General features: G+C 43.3%; 2 protein-coding genes across 2 annotated transcripts in view; one reads left to right on the forward strand and one right to left on the reverse strand.

Annotated features, from left to right (window-relative positions):
• Wnt5b (Wnt family member 5B) overlaps positions 1-21,666 on the reverse strand; it is a 114,045-nt gene that overhangs the window by 48,527 nt on the left and 43,852 nt on the right. The window lies entirely within an intron of this gene.
• Fbxl14 (F-box and leucine rich repeat protein 14) lies at positions 2-4,323 on the forward strand (the record flags this gene model as incomplete). The annotated part of the gene is made up of 1 exon (XM_015500622.2): positions 2-4,323. A coding segment is annotated over one exon (1,107 nt), but the record flags the coding sequence as incomplete, so codon positions are not given.

Below are 21,666 nucleotides of genomic sequence, written 5' to 3' on the forward strand. Positions count from 1 at the left end.
CACGGCCTGGCGGGACGCCGCCTACCACAAGTCGGTATGGCGAGGGGTGGAGGCCAAGCTGCACCTGCGCCGGGCCAACCCGTCGCTGTTCCCCAGCCTGCAGGCCCGGGGCATCCGCCGTGTGCAGATCCTGAGCCTCCGCCGCAGCCTCAGCTACGTGATCCAGGGCATGGCCAACATCGAAAGCCTCAACCTCAGCGGCTGCTACAACCTCACCGACAACGGGCTGGGCCACGCATTTGTGCAGGAAATCGGCTCCTTGCGCGCCCTCAACCTGAGCCTCTGCAAGCAGATCACCGACAGCAGTCTGGGCCGAATAGCCCAGTACCTCAAGGGCCTGGAGGTGCTGGAGCTGGGGGGTTGCAGCAATATTACCAACACCGGCCTTCTGCTCATCGCCTGGGGTCTGCAGCGCCTCAAGAGCCTTAATCTCCGCAGCTGCCGCCACCTCTCGGACGTGGGCATCGGGCACCTGGCCGGCATGACGCGCAGCGCCGCGGAGGGCTGCCTGGGCCTGGAGCAGCTCACGCTGCAGGACTGCCAGAAGCTCACGGATCTTTCTCTAAAGCACATCTCCCGAGGGCTGACAGGCCTGAGGCTCCTCAACCTCAGCTTCTGCGGGGGCATCTCAGACGCAGGTCTTCTGCACCTGTCGCACATGGGCAGCCTACGCAGCCTTAACCTGCGCTCCTGCGACAATATCAGTGATACAGGCATCATGCACCTAGCCATGGGTAGCCTGCGCCTCTCGGGGTTAGATGTGTCCTTCTGTGACAAAGTGGGAGACCAGAGTCTGGCCTACATAGCCCAGGGGCTGGACGGCCTCAAGTCCCTCTCCCTCTGCTCCTGCCACATCAGTGATGATGGCATCAACCGCATGGTGCGGCAGATGCACGGGCTGCGCACGCTCAACATTGGACAGTGTGTGCGCATCACGGACAAGGGCCTGGAGCTGATTGCTGAGCACCTAAGCCAGCTCACTGGCATAGACCTGTACGGCTGTACCCGGATCACCAAGCGCGGCCTGGAGCGCATCACGCAGCTGCCCTGCCTCAAGGTACTCAACCTGGGACTCTGGCAAATGACGGACAGTGAGAAGGTCAGGTGAGGGCGGCAGCACCAGCTCCCCTTGTCCTGCCCTGTACACCCTCCCTTCACCACCACCGGCCCCCATACACCCACTCGCATATTTAGACATAGTTCATGGCGATGGCTGAGATAGGGCAGCGACATGAAGCCCAAGCTCATTTCTCCTCCTCGGACGCCCCTCCCTGCTACCAGCCCCTTTCCATTGCCTTCGGGGTTCCTCTTCTACCACTGCCCTATTTTCCTCTCCTTTTCCCTGCGGATGGAGAAATGGATTCTGCTACTCACTCACCTACTTCTCTCTGCAGGGGATGGAGGACTGTTTTCAGCTACCGTATCCCCACTGCTTGGCATTTGTAAATGGGGTGGGGGTGGGGAGTGACTAGTCCTCTCCACCCCGAAGAATTGAGGAAAATGTCTGCCTTCACTTAAGCTTTCGTTTGAATACTGTGATCTGGTTTTTATTTTGAAATGTATAAAAAGCAAACCCAACTACAACGGCCTTTCACCCTTCTTCCACTTTGTAACTAATCCCAGTCTCTTCTCATCACTTCTCCTTTTGCAGTACTCTGCTATTAACACTCATTTTATTTTTATCTGCTTTCCTTTTTTTAGTTTTTTGAAGAAATTGGAAATCATGGTCTTTTTTTTCTGCTGAATATATTCTATATATTATATATATATAAAAATTATATATATATTATATATATATATGTCTGGCTACCTCGTTTTAGTTTACTTTTTTCTCTGAAGCCCTGGAATTCTACAAGAGAGATATTTTGAGACTGAAACATTTTTGTGCCTAGACTGGAAAGATGCCCATTGGGTTTGTACATCTTTTTGTTTTGGCTTCTTCCCAACCTCCATCCACCCAGTGTGTCCTACTTCTACATTCTGGCTATAATTTTCTTTTTCTCCTTGTCCATTGGGATTTGAGGACCCAACTGTGTTCTTAAATCTTGACTTAATTTATAGCACAAATGTGTGGGAGAAATGAGAGTTGAACTGCTTTTTTGTTTGTTTGAGATGCAGATTATGTCTTGAAAATGATTATTATATATGCAAATTATGCCCTACCCTCACCCTCTTCCAAGTTTCTCCACAAAAAGGTCACACAGTGAGGCTTCCTGTTGGAAGTACAGAGCAGAGTTGGCCTACAGAGACCCTGGGGCACCCCCGGCAATGTGAAGGGGAGGAGACTGAAATTCACGTCTTATCTGTGTTCTGTTAATAAAATGGGAGTTTGTGGGTTTTAAAAAGATCTGTTTCTAAATGGAGGAATAGATGACTTTATTTTGGTGGGGGTTGGGACTTGTGGCTTTAAAAAAAATCGCTTTTGAGTAGGATGTATATTTTTGTTGGATTTTGTTTGTTTGTTTATTTTTTTAGAATCCTCCACAGCAACATGCGAGAACATGGAGTTAAAGAAACCCAGAGACCTTTATCAATTAATTGTACTGTTTGTGAATTTGTATAAATAATAACAAAGATCCTCTTAAAACGTTTATATTCTTACATTAAAAGGTTAAACTGATATTTATATAATAAAGAGGAAATATGAAGTATGTTTTTGAAAAAAAAAGCACAAAAAAAAACTTGTATCTGTGAATTATTTTTAAGGCATTGAGTGTTTGGGTACATGCCAAAGTAGGAGGTGCTCTTTGTACACTAAGATAGAAGGAAATAAGGTATAGATTTGGTGCATCCTATGTGAGTGAGCAAGCTCATGGTTAAAAATTTATTTTGTGTAAGGTTTACTAATGACACCCGAATAATGTTCCATTTCTAGAAATGTGATTAGAGTGGAGAATTCAATAGTTTTTGGTTTTAAACTGTCAACATGGAAATTTAAAGAAACTGAACAAAATGAAACTTTAAAAAAAATTTGACTTGTAAAAGTCAGTTTCCTCAAACGGCCAGTTTTTCTTTGGGTGGAAATTAGACCTAGGGGTAATACTGAAAAAATGGGTCATGAGATATGGGGGTGGCCAAGAAGAAAGATGGGTGTCTACTCTTAGATCGGCTGTGGGGAGGATGTGAAGGGTGGAGGGAGCTGAAGCCATTGTTTAGAAAAGTTAAAAGAGCGCTGCTGTCCTTGCCTGCTCCTCGCTCAGTCATGCATACTGAATCTCCCAGAGGGAGCGAGGGTCCCAGTGGAAAGGAGGAGGGCAGTTCTACCCCTCTTTTTAACATTCCCCTCCAGGCCTGGCTGCATTGAAGCACTTTCCTGGGGGCTGGGGAGGTTGGCCAGGAGTTCTTGTACATTTGCATTTTAAGCACTTCCAACACGGAGGCTGGCCACTCAGTTGAGGGTTCTTAGACTGAATTCATGCAGATAAATGAATACCAACAATTCTAGCAAAGAGTTCCCTTTGGTAGACAATAACCAAATAATCTGACACCTAGTGATTGAGCTGTGGAAACTGGTGAGTATAAATGCTCTTAGTTGTGGAGTAATTCATATTCCTGGTTTCACATAGGTTTGTCTAAGTTGTTTCTGAGATTACTTTTTTCCTTTTTTTAAACACCAAAAAAGCACTGATCCCAGTGAGAGCTGATAAGAACAGTATCAAACTTTCCTGGATCAGCATCTCTTTCCAGGAAGAGGGCTAGAACCCAGGTTTCTCTTGGGTTAAGATTGTTTTGTAAAATTTCCAAGCTTTAAGACTTGAGCATATCACAAAAGCTGCATTGTTCCTTTTTGGAGAGCCATCACAATTGGGTCTAATTGAGCCTGACACTAGATCCATCTTCCTTTTCTATGGGGAAGGTGTGGATCTTTTTCTTTCCACTTAGGTTACAGTGCTTATTGCCTAAAGGTGGGGGGCGGGGTATGTGTGAACCCCAGTTAGAACCAGGGACTTTGAATTAGGGCCAGCTTTTTTCATTGAGCATTTGACACAATTCCCGAAGGTTACACAAGCCATAGGTTCCTAGCCTATTTTTCTTCCAAGAGACTGCATGGCTGTACAGATTCACTCAGTCAATAAAAATCTGAGCACCTCCTAAGTCTGCCTCTATTCACATTCTTCATTTTAACATGCAAAATAATCCTACCACCACCTGAAGCATTTTCTGTTTTGATTTTTTTATATTAAAAGTTATATATAAGCTGGACTTAAGGTTGATAAATTAATGTTGAAAGTTAAGATCATGGGTATCATGTCCTTATCCTGAACTAGGCATTTAATGTATCTGGACCTTCTCAGGAAAAGATTAATAAACCATTTACTGTCAGCAGTGAAGGTTAATTGCTTATCTCTCAACCTTTTTGGATGGAAAGAAATTATTATGTGTTGAGAACCTATGTGGGCATAATTCTTTTTTAAAAAAATTATTTTGGTACTTTATCACCAAGTACATCCCAGCCTGTCCCCCCCCCCCCCTTTTTTTNTACTCAACCACTAAGTCTCATAGCCCCCCCCCCCCCCCTTTTTTTTTGAGACAGCCTTGCTTAGTTGCTGAGGCTGGCCTAGAACTTGCAATCCTGCCTCAGCCTCCCAAGTCACTGGGATTACAAGTGTGTGCCAGGATGCCCAGCGGTACTTGTAAATTTTAATCTTCAAAACACCCTTCTAAAGGTCTCCCTGTTTTCCAGTAAGGCATAATACCTGTCTTGTGCTATTCAACCAGAAAGTGAGGGATTCCACAGGTCCACTTCTAAAGGTCAGCTCTCTTCTGCTCTGAAAAGGTTCAGTTACTGATCAGATGTTGATTTCCAGTGAGGTAACCCCTGAGAAGATAGGGGGAACTGGGTAAACACAGCGGTGAACAAGCTTATGCCACAGGTACTACTTCAAAGGGTCAGGGTAAATGTGGGGTGTATGAGGGCTTAATGCCCACCACACCCATAGGACAGAGATGCATTTAGAATGCATTTAGGAATACCAAAGGAAGTTAGTTGCTATACATAGTGGTATGAAAGTTAAAAGGCATTTCCATTAAATTTTTAGGTAGTAAAACATGATTCAGGTATTTGCTGAAACTTAAGAACTGGAAAAAACATGTAAACTTAATGTGAACCTAATCGTTCAGCAGTAATAAACTTCAATAGGAACTGGATAGTAGTCAAGAAAAGGCTTCATGTATTTTCTAATTCTTACTGGGACAGACAACTTTGCAGCCCTCAAAGGGCCATGATGGACCTCTAGCTAAGAGTGCTGGGTGTTGCTGCATAATTCTCCCAGCCAGGGACTCTTTCCTGCTGAATTCCTTAGTCCTACCTGGCAGGGGAGGAGGGGGAAGCCCATTTGATTTATTCTACATTTGGCAAAAGGGTGCTTGCCTAACTTACATTTATTGAAATTCAAAGCCAGTATCAGGACATCCTTAAATGGTGGAAGAAAACTCAAACTGATCATTTCTTTTCATGGTTCAAATTAATAATAAAGATCTGCAAAAGCAAATGTTCCTTTTATTGGAGTCTCTCTTTAAAGGTAAGAACTTAAAAAAGGACATACAGGATGTGGACTGAAGTATGGCCTGTCCCCCCAGACTGGTGCTTTCCTGAGTGGTTACTGCTTACATGCTGGCCTTGGCAGATAAGTTAAACCTTTCAGTTTTCTACTTAAGAGAATTTGAACTTAGGTTTTCAAAGGGGAAAGGGGTTGTGGCCCCAGGGGACCACTGTGTTTCCAAAGAATAAGATCCTCTTGATTAAAAGATCAGATTTGTAAAACAAAACCTAGACCTCATGCAGCTTCTGACAACTGTCTCTTCCCAGACCTATGAAAAGGGAAGCCCCTGGCCTCTGATCTTTGCTCTGTTCTGCTGGGGAAAGGGAGGGACTGGAGTAAGTCATCTACTGGTCCCTTCTCTCTGTTCTCTTTCTCTTTCCTGCACCAAACATCACCCCTTTTAAAAGTTAATTCTATCCCTTTAGTAGAGGGCAAGACCTAAATTTTGTGCCATTATGAACCCCCGAGGAGCCAGAGGGATGAGGCTTTTTGATGAAATAATGTGAATCATGAGGAAAACATAGGATTAGAAATTAGAAAACTGCATTTAAACCTAAGCTAATGCTTGGACCATATAGTTACCTAATTTTTGTCAATGCTCTTATTGCAATATTAAGTAGCAAATTAAATGTTTTAAAAAGCAAATGTGGTAAAGTAGATGAAACATTGGTATTGAGAGCAGTATCAACTATTCATGATTCATAATTGATCAAAGGTATGTATGTGCACAACTTGGTGGAGAGCGATTGTTTTCAGTTCTTAGATGGAAATGGTGTTTCTAGACAATTAGTAAATATTTTTAAATGTCCACTGATGATCAGTGTTAGTCTTTTCCTCTCTTCCAGGGATTGCTCTGAGTTGCCTTTACCAACGCAGAATGCTTGGTACTATGCAAAGCCAACTCTTCCAGTTGAGGCACAAGATAAAGTGAGCTTCCCATCTTAACCGCAGCAGCCCTGGAGCAGGATGTGTTCAATCCTTTCCCCAGTAAAGTGACAGAGGTGTGTATCCTCTGCTGTTAGCCTACAAAAGGGTACTTATTTTCCTAAAAAGGACTTAAGTTTTTATTAACTCATTACTCTTCTATTTTAATTGTTTAAGGGTCAAATGCTACATGTCCTTATAAAAAACTGTGGGTAGAGAGTAGCTCAGTGGTAGAGCATTTTCCTAGCATGCTCCAGGGCCTGGGTTTGATCCCCAGTATTGCAAAAACAAACAAGGATTCTTATATTTGTGATAGTGGAAATAAAGAGTCTGAGTTACAAAGAAGGGAACTGGGTAAAACAAAACCAAGATGTCATGCAGCTTCTGACAACTATCTCTTCCCAGTCCTGTGAAAAGGGAAAGAAACCAGCAGCAGGAAAGAAACCCAGGTGAGACAGTGTTAGGAAGGTAAATGTGATCTACTGGAGGAATTTAGTTGTAACAGCATGTTCAATTTCTGTCTTGAAAATTTTCTTGTCTCGGATCTGGCAGATATGGTACATTTAACTTTACAAGTGGGGAAAGAAGCTTGACACAGTCAAAAAGATTTTGCATAGATGACACAAGGATTTAGTCTTGAAGCCAAGGCTGCTCCAGACTTTACTGAGCATCAGAAGGCAGTTGACTTGCAGGTAGCTCTTTGGAAAACACCTCCCTCTGTTCAGAAACATCCAGCACTAGAATCAGGAGTAGAAAAACAAAAATACCCCCAAATGCCAAAAGTCATTGCTGTTTAATATGCATTACAGTATGTAAACTTAGATGTGTTTTGCAAGCATTATTATACATGGGGTTACTCAAGAAGCTGAGAAACCAGGACAGGTTGGCAAATAGTCTACTTACAGACCCTTAGGTCTAAAGTGGTTGGTCGTGTCAAATGTGTTGTTTGCAAAGGATTTGAGCCAGTTTCCAAAACACTGGATTGTCTTAAATGGTAATGTGCAGTACAAATCCTGGAAGTCTATGCTTGTGATAGCCTTAAAGCCAAGAATTTACATGTATTTAATACACTACAAATATCTATCACATTCTCTTATAAAGTAGAATTGAATTGCAGGAACCTTAGTTTTTTTCTCTTCATTCAAGGATAAAAAGGCTTGACCTCGTAAATGTTTTATTACAAATCCCTCTTGTCCAGAAAGAGTAAAAGGGTCTAATTTGATAGTAGAGGGTATCTTCTCATATTTATTAGTCCTTCATTTACACTCTAGTAGGACCAAGCCTACCACACAGCTGCCTTTCAATAATTACTACTCATCACGATCCAGGATTCTGGAATTAGATTTTGGGAAAATAGTTCTTCAAGACCAGATTTTTTTTTCATAAATAGTGTGGAGTTAATCAGTATTGGTTTGGGAAGCATTGTAGTTTTCATTTAAAAATAATATGAAAGGGTTAGTTAGGGTTGTGGCTCAGTGGTGGAGCTGCTTGCCTAGCGCGTGGGGCACTGAGTTTGATCCCCAGCACCATATAAAAAAACTAAATGCATAAAATAAAGGTATTATATTCATCTACAACTAAAAATGTTTTTAAGAAATGATATGAGAAAATATTTACCACAAACATCTTGAATAATATTTCTCCTCAGGAAATCTTAACCCCAAACTGGCATTGTTTATATATGAACCTGCTTCCATCTTCTAGCCCAGGGCAAAGTTCTTTGAGAACTGGTCTCTAAATAGGGAGGAACCACAAAAATTAGTCCTAATCATCTTTAGACTGTTAGAAAAATCACTGAGGCTAAACTTTTACAAATAGTTAAAATAAGGGAGAAACCATGAGTTTAAGCCACTCAAATAAATAAATTCTTATGTTCTTAGATGCAGGACAATTTATTTAGTGCCTTCCTTTTCTACTTTCAATATTTTAAATCTTCACTGCTCAAAAACCTGCTGCTATTAACTATCAGAAAAAAAAAAAACTGGATGGATGGATGGACAGTGGGTGTGTCTTAAGCAAACAAGATGAAAGTGACAATTTCTAGCTCTTCTAGTTCATTTCAAATGCACACAATTCAGCCAGTCAGGAATCATGAAACCACGGGGCCAAGTTCTGTGGCTTCCAGAACTTTGTTGGGCTCACAGCTGGCTGGTACAGGGAGCAGAGAGGGTCGTCAAGTTTCCAGAGACTGGAGTACACAGGTGAGGACTCTCCCAGCCCTCCCTGACATTGCGTACACTTGAGACAGATGCCCAGCCATTGTACTCAGAGTCAAATCATGACAATCAGAACCATGTGACCCACAGAAAGGCAGCTGGTCTCTTTTTGTTCCCCATAGAGAAGGGTCTAATTTTCAATGGAATCACAAGAGGAACTGCAGAAATTCACTACTGTAAGTATGACACAGGATTTACCAATCAAAGAAAGGTTTCATTACTGCTTGCTGTAGAAACAAAAATGTGTTTATGTAGATTAGGAGGCAGAAGTCAAGCACTACATGCTATTGAAAGGTAAGGGTGGAAAACTGCTCTTTTCTATTTCTGAACTGTTCCTTGACCCTTTCTATGAAACAACAATAACAAAAATAAATAAATAAATAAAACAAAAACAAAACCACAAGATATATGGTTCTCCATTGTGATGAAGCTATGGGTTACATCCAAACAGTATTGAAGTATTGTAGGAGTCCAACAGCATGTTTTACTTTGCCCTAAGTTTATGAAAATGATTTCAGGATCTGTTATAATGCAGTAAAATAAAGTAGGGCTGATGCAAAACTAAATATTTGTTCTCCACGGGGGAAGACAGAAAGTGTAGAAATTAATTTATCCAGCACTTCTGAAAACCCTTCATTTGACCAGCAGGCGGCAGCATTGTCTGGGAGTTGGAGGCTACTTCAGCAGAACAGAACCTCCTCACAGCTGTCAGATCCCAGCTGGTCATTGTCCCTTTATGCAATATCCCCCGCTCCCCATAGAATGTCCTCAGGGTGTGAGAGTTGACAAAAGGAATCTCACTTTCTTTAAAAGATGACATCGAAACTTAAGGTATCAGTGAAGTAACTCCTAGGAGCTGGATGCTGAGAACTGCTTTTGGAGTAGTGCAGACTGCCCCACAAAGTCCCCCTGAGCTACCCAGCAGCTCTCTGTTTTTGGAGACTAGGGAAGTCAAATGTCTTCAAGACCATGTCGTACTCACAATATATGGCTAGAATGTCATATTTGGGAAGTTTGGCAAATGGGAAATTTTATAGTCATACACGGAGGTGACAATTTTAACAGAGAAAATAAGTTAGCTGTTTTATTATTATTACAGAAGAAAAATAGAAAACATATTGTCTGTGATGAAAATTCTAGAGCTCCTTTAGGAAAAAAGATTTTTAAATTTTAGGAGTATTTTTATTTATTTATTTTAAATATTTATTTTTTCAGTTGTAGTTGGACACAATTTCCTTTATTCCATTCATTTATTTTTATGGTGCTGAGGATCGAACACAGGACCCCGTGCATGCTAGGTGAGCGCTCTACCTCTGAACCACAATCCCAGCCCCAGTATTTTTATTTTTTAGTTATTAAAAGGAATACAGTCTGATTATTGCCTAGATGAATATATTTTCATAAAATCTAAAGGAGTCCACAAAACTAGAAATGGCAAGAACCCTGTTAAAGAAGTTGCCTGCATGATTTGAATTCAGAAAAGAGACATTAGGAAAAGACAGCAGGAATTAAAACAAAAAGAATTTCTAAGCCAACTTGGCCAGATTCCATAAAATGTCACAATAAGGGACAGGCTGAGGGAAGGACAGGCCTTGGAGGGCAGGGGTCTTGCCCTTTTGGCACACAATAGTCTGGCCTCAGGGAATCAAAGCATGGGTCTGCAGGGCAGCTGGCACAAAAGTGGAATTAAAAGGTGGAAGGCAGAAGGTGGCCAGCCCCCAGGGCTATATCTACCAAGCTGCGTTAGCCAGGTGAGTCCCATCTCAGTGAGCCAGTGGTCACTTTTGGTTAGAGGAAAAATAAGAAGAGGAAAGGAAGGAAAAGCTGCTGGCACTCGGGGGCTAGTCATGAAATGCATGAGTATTCCTGGCACCATTCACACCAGTCTTAGAAGAGCAGAAAATCTCCCTGGGCAACTTTATGGAAACCATAGCTGAAGTATCCCATCGGCAAGTGACCATATCAAATGAACACAGATTCAGGAGAAACAACCCAAATAAAGAAACGAGGTTGCAGAAGAAAGAAAAGAGAATGTATCACGGCACACGGAGCCCAGAAGGAGGAAACAGAGCTGGCCGAGGGGCCAGGAGGACGCCTGCACATTGTAAATTCACACAGCCCAAATACTCTTTCATAGACTAGAAAGCCATTACTGGTGTGTCACAATTAAATGAGGGGACAGTGTAGACTTAAACCACTAGCAGCTCCTAGAGGTGGTCCTAGGGATGACTTTTGAGGCTTGCTCTTTGAACAGCTGCCCTAGCCTAGCATGCGTTTTCAATATGGGGGGTCCTCTCGGTAGTAGTTTGACTTTGACTTGACGCAAAAATGCCCATTCATATGGCCACCAGGCCATAGGCCCTCAAGGGCAACACCAATACAAGCCAGAAAATGTCCTACTCAAAAATGTGCAGCAGGTATTCTAGGGGCACCCTCCCAGCAATCAGAGCAAACATTGTTTTATCCATCATTCCATTTTTACAGGGAAAGCATGCTAGAAGGGAATGTATGCATGGAAAAGTAGGAAAGCGTTTCTAGGGCAAGCTGACTGTGTGACATCCCACACGTGGGCCCTCCATCCAGGCAACAGGTGGCTCCCATGGCCTGAGTATTCCTCTTCCATCCTGCAGGACTCCATGTTATTTACGAAGGTATAGCTGAGGCTCCGACGTTCCCAGGAAGACAGAAGTTTGTATTTTAGATAAATTTCACTAGACTCTCACCCTGCAGGCTTCCATAGCTCAGTGTGTAAATTCACACAGCCCAAATACTATCCTGCAGACTAGACAGTCATGGCTGCTATGATCTTAACCTTCCGAATAGCCATCCTACAACCCAAATAGGGTGTCCATTTGCCCTTTAAAGGGATTCAGCATGACCACTTCTCAGTTTCTTGATTTCTTGTTGGCCCCTCTGCAGATTGTCAAGAGGGACACAGATAGCATTGCCAGCGGGAGGATTTCAGGTGATGTGATGCATATAACCAGTAATGAAGCAAGACCCATGGCTGCCACCAAGCAGGCAGGAAGCACAACTTTCAATCCTCTGCCGCTTGTATCGCCCTCCAGCTCCATGCTAGTCAAAGGCTCCATGTGCCATTTTCAAACCCGTTAGTTCTCACTCCTGGGTCCACTTGCTACTTTAGCACCTGCCAGGAACTCTCAGGGAAACTAAGGAACTTGTGTGCAAGTGGTTGCAAACTCCTTCCCACCCTTCCACCAGGCCCAAAACAAGCCTGCTAATGCTAATCTACCCCCTCACTTGCAGCTCAACAGCTTTTCTCCTCTAAGCCCCTGATAATGGTTTTACTAAAATCCCCTTTTGATGGAAAAAAATCCCAGCTGGACATTTCAGGTCCCAGCACAATGTACAAGTCTGCAGGTCCCTTTCCCTACCTCACAAAAGCCTCTAATCAAGTGGAAAATGTGCTGGAGGCCAGAGGTTTGGGTCTGCAATTATTTTTTAAGGGATTACTAGAGAAGAATAGGGGGCAGCAAGGACCTCCCCCACTTTGCTTTCCATTTGGTTCTGCCTTCAGACATATCGAGCCAGGAGTACTGGTCCATCTCTCCAAGCATAAGAGCCTGTCCTCTCCCTTCTCTGAGGGAAGGATGTCATCTTTGAACACCATTACATAAAAAAGATTTAGAGAGTTTGGAAGCAATATGCAGGGCCTGTTTTGACCTCATTTAAGCCCTTATGTATAAAACTACTATTGAGCAGGATCCCAAGTGCGGGAAGAGCTCTCATTCATTAACCTCTAACCCCAGCTCTGTGTGCAGAGGGGAGAGTTCACACGGTGTCCATACACTGCTGAGATTGGGAGCATTCACTGGGGCTTCCCAGGCTTTGGAGGGCAAGAGGTCATGTTCCCAACCTTGCCAGATATCCTCCTCCTTATTTATACACATTGACCCTTCCCCTCAACACTGAGCAAATATCCACCACACTCCTGATGCTTCATCTCTGGGTAAGACATGGATAAAAATATAAGATGTTAACCATTTTAATAGGTCTACTGGAAACTTCATTTAAAAATGTACACTATGAAAGGGAGTTTGTCAATACTGAGAGGGACCTTGCTGGATGTCAACTATTTGTGAATGTTCAATAAGGCTTAATTGATAAAGATGAATCTGTCAGCTTGGCCCTGGGTTCTATCGTTCTTTTTCAGCATAGAGAGATTGCTCATCCTTCTAATCCTAGCTGGTTAGTGATGTATGCAAATACCCAGTAAAAAGGAAATGATTACAAATTCCTAAACTTATTCTGGAATGATCGAGGATTAGACTATTCATCTCTGAAAGTTAAAAGTCAGCATATATTTCAAACTAAATACCATGCTGAATAATAATTTTCAGGTCCTTTCTCTAAACCTTTGATCAAAAATAAATAATATGATAACTATTGATTTTAAAAAACTTTGGTTTGTTTTCATCAGTATAAATGCCTTATTGATATATTTTGCTTTACCAGTTTTTGGGTTTTCCCTCAGGAAAACACCCAAACAATTGAGAACCAGACGGGTAGAAATGTAAATATAACACCTAGTATGTTACATTTAATATTTAATGCAAATATCATATTAGGATTTTACAATGGCTTTAACACTTCCTTTGGTGGGTTTTGCAGGAGGAGGGAATCGTTGAGTTTCCCTAAAGAGAACAAATGAGAGTGTACTCTTGTGGTTGTTTTTGGTGCTGGGGATGGAACCCAGGGCCTTGTGTATGCTAAGCATGTGCCCCACCACTCAGCCACGTCCCCAGCCCAAAAGTAGACTCTATGAACCTCCTCCCAAATAACGACAGGGCTGGATTATGCCTGCTGGTAATCTCACCTTACTTTAGATGCAGATTAACTTCATTAGAAAGGAGATGTGACACATTCATGGGCATCCAAAGAGACAGTAGAGTGTCTCTAAAGTAAAGCCTAGGGTGGGCCCAATCGGGAAAAAGGAACAAACTGTGACATAAATCTGCATCACAGGTAGAACTGCCCCAAAGCTTCCTCCCTCAGAACTCCTTCAGTCATTTTCCGATGACTATCACCATTGTTCTGGTATTTATCATTATTCTTCTACTTCTCTACCCTTTTAATATCATGTTTCAATGGAATATCAATTTTTTTTAAAGTTCCTCTTTCTTCCAAAACCAATACAATTTGATAAAACAGTGGCAACTATGCACCTCAATTTTTCAGGGCAGTTGAAAACTTTAGTGCTTTGGAATGCAAACATCTTTTGGACTCTCCTTAAATTACAATCCAGAAAAAAAAAAAAAAAAACTCGAGATGAACACAATTAGAATCAAGAAATACAACATGTGAGCTTTCAAATTAAAGCAAATTTTGCTCAAGGTCTAAAGAGATAAGGAAATTATACCTTAATGTTGAAATGTTGTCAGTCCAAGTTTACTGCATCAATCTGGCATACCTCCAAGAGTGGGGAAAGTCCTTGAGTCCACCAAGAAGATGTGAAATCTTAGCATCTCTAGGTGGCGTCAGGTGGAGTAACCCACAGTGAGAAACAGAGCCTCCCTTCTCTGTGGTGTCCCCTGTAGCTGCTGTTCCAATGCTCTTGATAACCAAGGTCTATACCTCACTCCTGCTCAAACAGTTTGAGTCTTCGTTGGATTTCTTCCCACGTCCAAATGATCTCTGGTCACTCTTTCCCATCATGTCTGGGTACCCTTGTCACTGGCTTCACCTAACTCAGCAGTCATGTCCAGGCCTGACAACCCCAGCATCTGCAGACTTTGCTGGCTATCTTTGCACTCCTGATTCTGGAGTTGACCCTGCTCTGCCCTCCAGCCCCACCTCAGGCACCTCCTAACGGCCATGGGGTCCCCACTATCCTCCAAACCCCACATTCTATTTCCTGCAGATTGTAGTGGCCAGAGGAGTAGTGACCATAATTGCATTTGATTGGTAATCTCCACTCCACAGTTTTTATTTATTTTTATTTTTTGCAGTGCTGGGGACTGAACGCAAGACCCCACGGATGCTGGTCAAACTCTCTAACATTGAGTGATAGCCCCAGCCCCCAAACCACGGTTTTTTAAAATTATGTTTATAAAAACATGCCTGCCTATTTAAGGCTGGTCTATAAAGTATACATAAATCCTTACTTTTATTTATTTGGTTATTTACTTATTTATCATTACAGGGGATTGGATCCAGGACCATGCATGCTAGGCAAGCACTCTACTGCTGAGCCACATCTTCAGCCCCCTTTTAACTTTTATTTTGAGACACATTTAATTTTTGTTTATTTTTATTTTGAGAAAAATTGCCCAGGTTGGCCTCACATTTTCACTCAGCCTCCCAAGTAGCTGGAAATACAGTTGTGTACCCGTTGCACCCAACGTAAATTCTTATTTTAAAAAATCCTTATTAGTGAGTGGGATGTGGTGGCATGCACCTGTGGTCCCGTCTATTCTGGAGGCTGAGGTAGGAGGATCACTTGAGGATAAGAGTTTAAGACCAGCAAGACCCTGTCTCCAAAATAAATAAAAATAAGAATTCTTATTAAAGAAATTATCCAGAATAGGAATGTTAGAAGACAACAAAAGATACTCTTTAATCCTCATTTAACCCCATTCTTCTGAAGTTTAAGAAGGGGCTGCATCCTGGACCCAACTTCAGCTTTCAGAGTTCCAACAGCAGCAAGGTGACCAGTTCCCCCGAATCTGGCTCTGTTGGGAGACTTGTTTTTTAAAAATATACATATATATTTTTAAGTTATAGATGGATACAATATCTTTATTTTGTTTACTTATTTTTATGTGGTGCCGAGGATCGAACCCAGTGCCTCACATGTGCAAGGCAGGTGCTCTGCCACTGAGCCACACCCCAGCCCTGTTAGGAATCTCTTGATTTGTATGAGATCTTGCAATGAAACGTGTGTCCACCCTGGTTAGCCCCCAAAGGGACGAGGGCAATCGGGCAGCACTGGACTGTCCCTTCCCCACTCTTTGGCTTAAGGATTTCTCTGAGAGCCATCAGGAGTGTCCGACACTGCCGACCGTTGAGTGGCAGGCCTGATAAAGCTGGTAGCTGACTTTATCAGTTGCAGAGCCAAGGCTCCTTTTAAGAGCCTATAAAAATGCTAAGGACTGACCCACTGCAGCAGTCCTTCACCATCCCCAACTCCTGCTGGCTTACTGGGATTCCTTACTAACTAAATAGTTAAAATGCTCAAGTTTATGAATGACTTTTTAAAAACACAAATGAGTGTGGATTCAAGGCTATCTTTCACTTAGTCAATATTGACTTGGCAGCAATTACAGGCCGAGTCCTGTGCCAAGGCCCGAAGCTACAGAGGAACACCTCACACCTCCTCCTGTGGAGGTCTGCTCTCAGCAGTGGAAGAGAAAGAAGCGGGGTTGCACTGGGAACTACTCCCAAGCCACAGCCTGACAGATCTGTGTTGCAGGCTGCAATCTGCAGACGTGTCTTGTCTGTGTTTTAGGAAAAGAAAAGTCCGGAATTGCTGCTTCAGAGTTCAGCTTTGGATCCTCAGTGCAGGAAGGAGCTGGCCAGAGGCCGACAGAGGCAGAATTGGTTCCTACACACACGATGCTAAATTCCTTCTCACCTCTGGAAGCAGTAGCTCCAGAGACTGACACTGCTCTGAATCCCTACCTTTTGGTTCCCTCACCCTATCCCCTGCCTCCTTGAGGCTGTTCTGGAGGTCAATTTCCATCTGATTTCACTGGTATAAAAATATTGAGGAGCAAGGAGCTAAATGAGCGGGTAAGGACCTCTGCTGCCCCCTCAACTCTTGGCCCTCGTCTCCAGGACTGCCATTGCGGCCTGTCACCCACATCATTTTAGTTAATATGCATACCACCAGCTAAACAGCCAAACCAGGTCCTTGAGTCACACAAACATTTGAATCAACTCCCTGCTTGGTCTCCAGAAATTTGGCTTTCTCCAATAAAGCATATGTGAGAAGAAAAGGAAAGATTTAAGGTTTCCTCCTGCTGTTCAAGGCTAGTTAAGTGTAAACAGAAAAAACCTGTTGGGCTGTGTCAAGGCATTGCATGCTATTTGTCATACGTGTTTTGGTGTTGACACAAACACATACTCCACAAACGAGAGACGTTCCTCCAAGCTGTTCCCTTAGAACAGGACCTTTCTACTGAAGATCCTGCCAAGGGAGAAAGAAGATTCAGAGATGGTGCCAAACCTGCACACCACTTTGTAATCACTTCCCGCAGCTGAGCCCAGGCAGTTCCCTGAAGACACCACCTCGGAGACAGTAACCTTCTGAAGCTTCCTGGCTCAGACACTCCAGCGGGGCAGATCGCAGTCACGCCACTCGCTCTTTTCCTACCGAGAAACCACCAGGTACCTTCCTGCGCTCCCTGGACTGTCAGCGGCAGATACCAACAGGGCATGGACAGAAGCCAACAGCAACCTGCCGCCACAGGAGCATAGTGTGCCTGGGGCCAGCGAGGACAGATTCGCTTCCCAAAGTCCTGCCCAAGCTTCTGATGGGTGCTTTTTGAGGGGGAGCAGAGACTGGGAGTACTGATCATCACTGACCAATGAGGAGGAGGATGTTCCCCCAGGGGATCCTGAGTGGCACCGTGTTAGTGTTTATTCAAAGTGCCATTAACCCCAGGCATGTACCAAGGTCTGTGATTTATGGCTAGAATTTTCGGGACCAAATAGATAGCTAGTCAGATAGACAGATGGGTGATAAATATTTTCTTTTTGTTCAACTCTTCATTGGCATCTGCTGAGAAGCCAAACTACTTTTATCTCAAAGTGAAATAAAGAAACCCCAGGAAGCAAAGGAGGATCCTGCTGTGGGAGATTTTTATTTTTACTTTAATAGAAGTTTTTTCTCCCTTGGGGTTTTGTTTATCTGTCCATATATGTCCATAGAAAAATATTATTCTTAGAGTCCGGAGTCTGTTCACATGTGTTTGTACAGACTTTAAAAGGCAAACAAAAGGCACGCAGAGATACTTTGGAGACTCACTGTTGTATTTAGAGGATGTGTTTAGATCTTTCCCATCTAGTTCAGGAGCAACTTGTTTATTCACCACTGGCCAAAAAGTACTTTTGAAATACACTATTAAGTTCATCAAGGGTAACTCATAAAAAAAGAAAAAAATCCTAACTTTTCCTCTCCTACCCAAACCTTTCCAACAGCCAGGACAATATTCACATTATACTAAATAATGACCAGGACACCAGAGGCTGGGAGCAGATGGAGTGCCCTGGGTAGGGCAGGGTTCTGCTGACTGGGCACTGGCACAGCTGTGTTCCCAAAGCTTTCTGCCACATCCAATTGTTCAAGCAGGCACGAGGGCAGGATTGTAAAGCTTCATGTGTTTTTCTGTTTTGTTTTTTATTTTTTAAATCCCTGATGCTCTGGGATCACTGAGGCCCTGAATTTCAGATCTCTCAAAAGAAGGTTCTGGTAACACCTTGGGCTAACCAGCTAGGTAGCCTGCATTCGCTGCCCTGCCTCCTCAGGCGCGTCGCGGCCCCCCAGCCTTCACTTACTGCAGCTTCTCATCCACGCCACTGTTTCTCCAGGTGTGGTCTTTGGATGACCCACACGAGAATTGCCTGGGTACTTGCCAAAAATGCGTTTGGTGGGGGGAGCAGGGTTCACAACCTCTCTACTCTATCCTGAGAGATTTCTTTCTAAAATGTAATCAGATCATGTTGCTCTGCTTTCAAACTTCCAACTAGCTTCCTGTTTCATAAAGAACAAAGTCCCAACCCCTTACTTTGGTACTGTGACCCCTCAGTGGTCCCCTGAGACTTCTCAGCTTTATCTCCTGCTAGTCCTCATCCTCCTAAATTCCAGTCTCTTATTCTGGTCACATGCAAGCATTTCACTCTTCTGTGCTCTTGTGAATGCTGTATCTCAGGTCTAGACTGTTCTCCTCACCCCGTTTGATTGGGGAACTCTTCCTCACCCTCTTGAGACCTGACTCAATGAACTCTGTAAAACCTTCAGCTACATCCTCTGTGTCCCGACAGGTTGTCTTGAGACTCCATGTTGTCCTAGCACCTGTGTCACTACGTTGTAACATCTTCTTTGCATTCCTCTCTCTTCTAGAAGGATGCATTCACAGGCAGTTAGGGTGCCATTCAATTGGTCAGTATGAAAGTACATGTTCTGCTTCCATTAGGAGCCCAGCTCTGGGCTGGGGCTGAGAATACAGCAACGAACAAACCTTGGGTTCCAGCCTCACAAAGCTTACAGCTTCCTGGGGAAGAGATAATTGGTCAGTAATTACCATAATGTGTGAGCAGTGACTTGATAAGACAAGTACCCAGTACAAGTGGAATCCAAATCTGGATGATCTAGCTTAGTCCAAGTGTCTGAGAATGCCTCCCAGACAGTGCCAGCACTTACTGGAAGGTTCTGAATCAATTTTCTTATGGCTGATTTTTTTTTCTTTCTTTCTTTTTTTCTTTTTTTTGGTACTGGGGATTGAACTCATGGGTGCTTAACCACTCAGCCACATCCTCAGCCCTTTTTATTTTTATTTTGAGACAGGGTCTCACTAAGTTGCTTGGGGCCTTGCTGAGTTGCTGAGGCTGGCTTTGAATTTGCAATCCTCCTGCCTCAGCCTCCTGAGATGCTGGGATTACAGGTGTGCACCACTGTGCCCATCATGAATCAAAATTCTTAAGTGAAATGTCACCCAAATGCTGACTACCCTCAACCCAGATCTCTGGATCCCTAGGCCCAACTATTAGACATCTCTGCTTGTGTAGCCCAGACACCTCAATCTAGTACATCCAAAACCACAGATCTTTTTTCACAAATTTAGTTCACTTGCCTGGATTTACAGCCTTCATAAAAGGCACCACCTCGATGGGTAAACAATAAACCTGAGAGCTATGTATGACCCCTCTCTCACTCTCTCTCATTACACTGTATGGCCAACCAGAGTGTATTAGTCTATTTTCTGTTGCTAAAACAAAATATTTGAAGCTGGATAATGTATAAAGAAAATAGGTTATTTAGCTCACAGTTCTTGAGGTTGGCAAGGCACTACCTTCTGCTCCACTCTGGTGAGGGCCTCACGGTAGACGTTATTACAGTGGTGGGAGCAAGTGCAGAAGATGTCAGGTGACAAGACCAGACGCCAGAGGGAATCTGGGATCAGATTTGCTTTTCTTATAACAATTCCCTCATGTGAAAACCAAGTCACTCTGAGGCCAGAATTCTTCCCAGGGTGATGTCCCCTGTGACTTAATTTCCTTGCAATAGGCCCTCCCTCTTAAAGCTCCTACCACCTCCCAATATGGCCACCCTAGAACCCAAGCTTCCAGCACACGAGCCTCTGGGGGACACACTCAAACACAGCACAGCACAGTTCTGCTTCCTAAATTCTAAGGGTTTGACCTCCATCTTCATCTCCTCCCTGCCCCAACCACTGGGGCCTTAAGTTAAGCCTCCTCATTTCTAATTTGGACCCAATTTCCAGAGTTGAAATGCACAAATCTGATTCTGTCACTTCCTTGGTCCCAGTTGCCCAATGGCTTGTTCTTACCACCATCTGAAGCCCTCCATGATCTGCCATGTCTCCCTCCCCGTAGATCCTCCCTCCTCCTGTGAGCAAGGCGGCTCTGAGACCTCAGCCACAGTTCCTCCAGCAGGCCACTCCCCCGGCCCACCTGGGGATGAGGCGGGGACTTTCTGAGTTACCATATGGGCTAAGGCCTAAGGACAATCGTGGTGCCTGATGCATCTTATTTGGTAACCAAAAAAGCCAAAAGTGTAATGAATGATTTATAAGCTCTCTGGTCAATCTGGTATAATTCTCATGAGAGTGAGTTCTTGCTCTGGAGGAGCTGGCTTAGTTATTGTAAAAGTGAGTTACAAAGCAAGGCTGCCTCTTGTGTTCTGTCTCTTCACACACCCACTTGTCCTTCCATTTTTCCACTATGTGATGACGCTGCACAAGGCCCTCACCGAATGCAGCTGCCTGATCTTGGACTTCCAGCCTCCAGAACTGTGAACTAAATAAACTTCCTTTCTTTATAAATTACTCAGCCTCAGGTATTCCTTTATAGCAATAGTAAACTGACTCAGACAAAACTATTTCATATACTTTAAATGAATGCTGTTTGTTGTATATAAATTACATCTCTTGAAGTTGTTCTGAAAAATGTTTCCTCCCTCTGGAGAATGATAGCAGCCGAATTATATGGATATATTATGTGCATGTATGACCATGTAACAACAAATTCCACCATTAGGAACAACTATAATGCACTAATAAAAAAAATATGGAAAAAAATTTCCCTCCCTCAAAACTCACTTGCATGAATTGTCGTGATCTCACCTGGCATGCTCCGTCCCCACTGGTCTCCCTACAGAGCCTGCTTTTTCCAATACCTGCCTTCAAGGCATTCTTGATTCCCATAAGTAAACATGGACGTCATTTCTCTTGTCCCTTGTCATTTTAGTCACACCTCCCCATCCTTGAGGGTAAGATCTGTGAAATCCCCTTGGTAGGAGAATTTGCAGGTAAAGAACTTAAGACTTTCAGAAAAAATAGGATTGGAGTGGTGAGTTTAAGACAGGAACCATCTTTGCATTTTGGTACCCATGTCCCTAACAAAGTACTTGGTATATAGTAGGTGCTCAATAAATATTTAAGGAACGAGCTCATTTGATTCCTAGATGAGGAAGACAGAGCTATTAGTAATGACTGCAAATGAGATAGGAACCAGCTTGCAGTAACCTTGTTAGTACCAATCTTAAAATCCCCCTGAATTTACTCAAAAGTCACCCTTTGATAATTTCTGTGTCCTTTCCTAAGTTAATAATTTTAAAGTTAAAAAAATACACACACACACACACACACACATATGAGACTAGGATATTTCAAGTGTCTTTTTCTCCCCTTGGCAATGGAGTTTGAACCCAGGGCCTTGCACATGGCCATAAAGCTACATCCAGTCTCCCTCCTCCTCCACCTCCACCCCCTCCCCCCCGC

This window comes from Marmota marmota, unplaced genomic scaffold (genome assembly GCF_001458135.2).
Source record: "Marmota marmota marmota unplaced genomic scaffold, marMar, whole genome shotgun sequence".
NCBI lineage: Eukaryota > Metazoa > Chordata > Mammalia > Rodentia > Sciuridae > Marmota > Marmota marmota.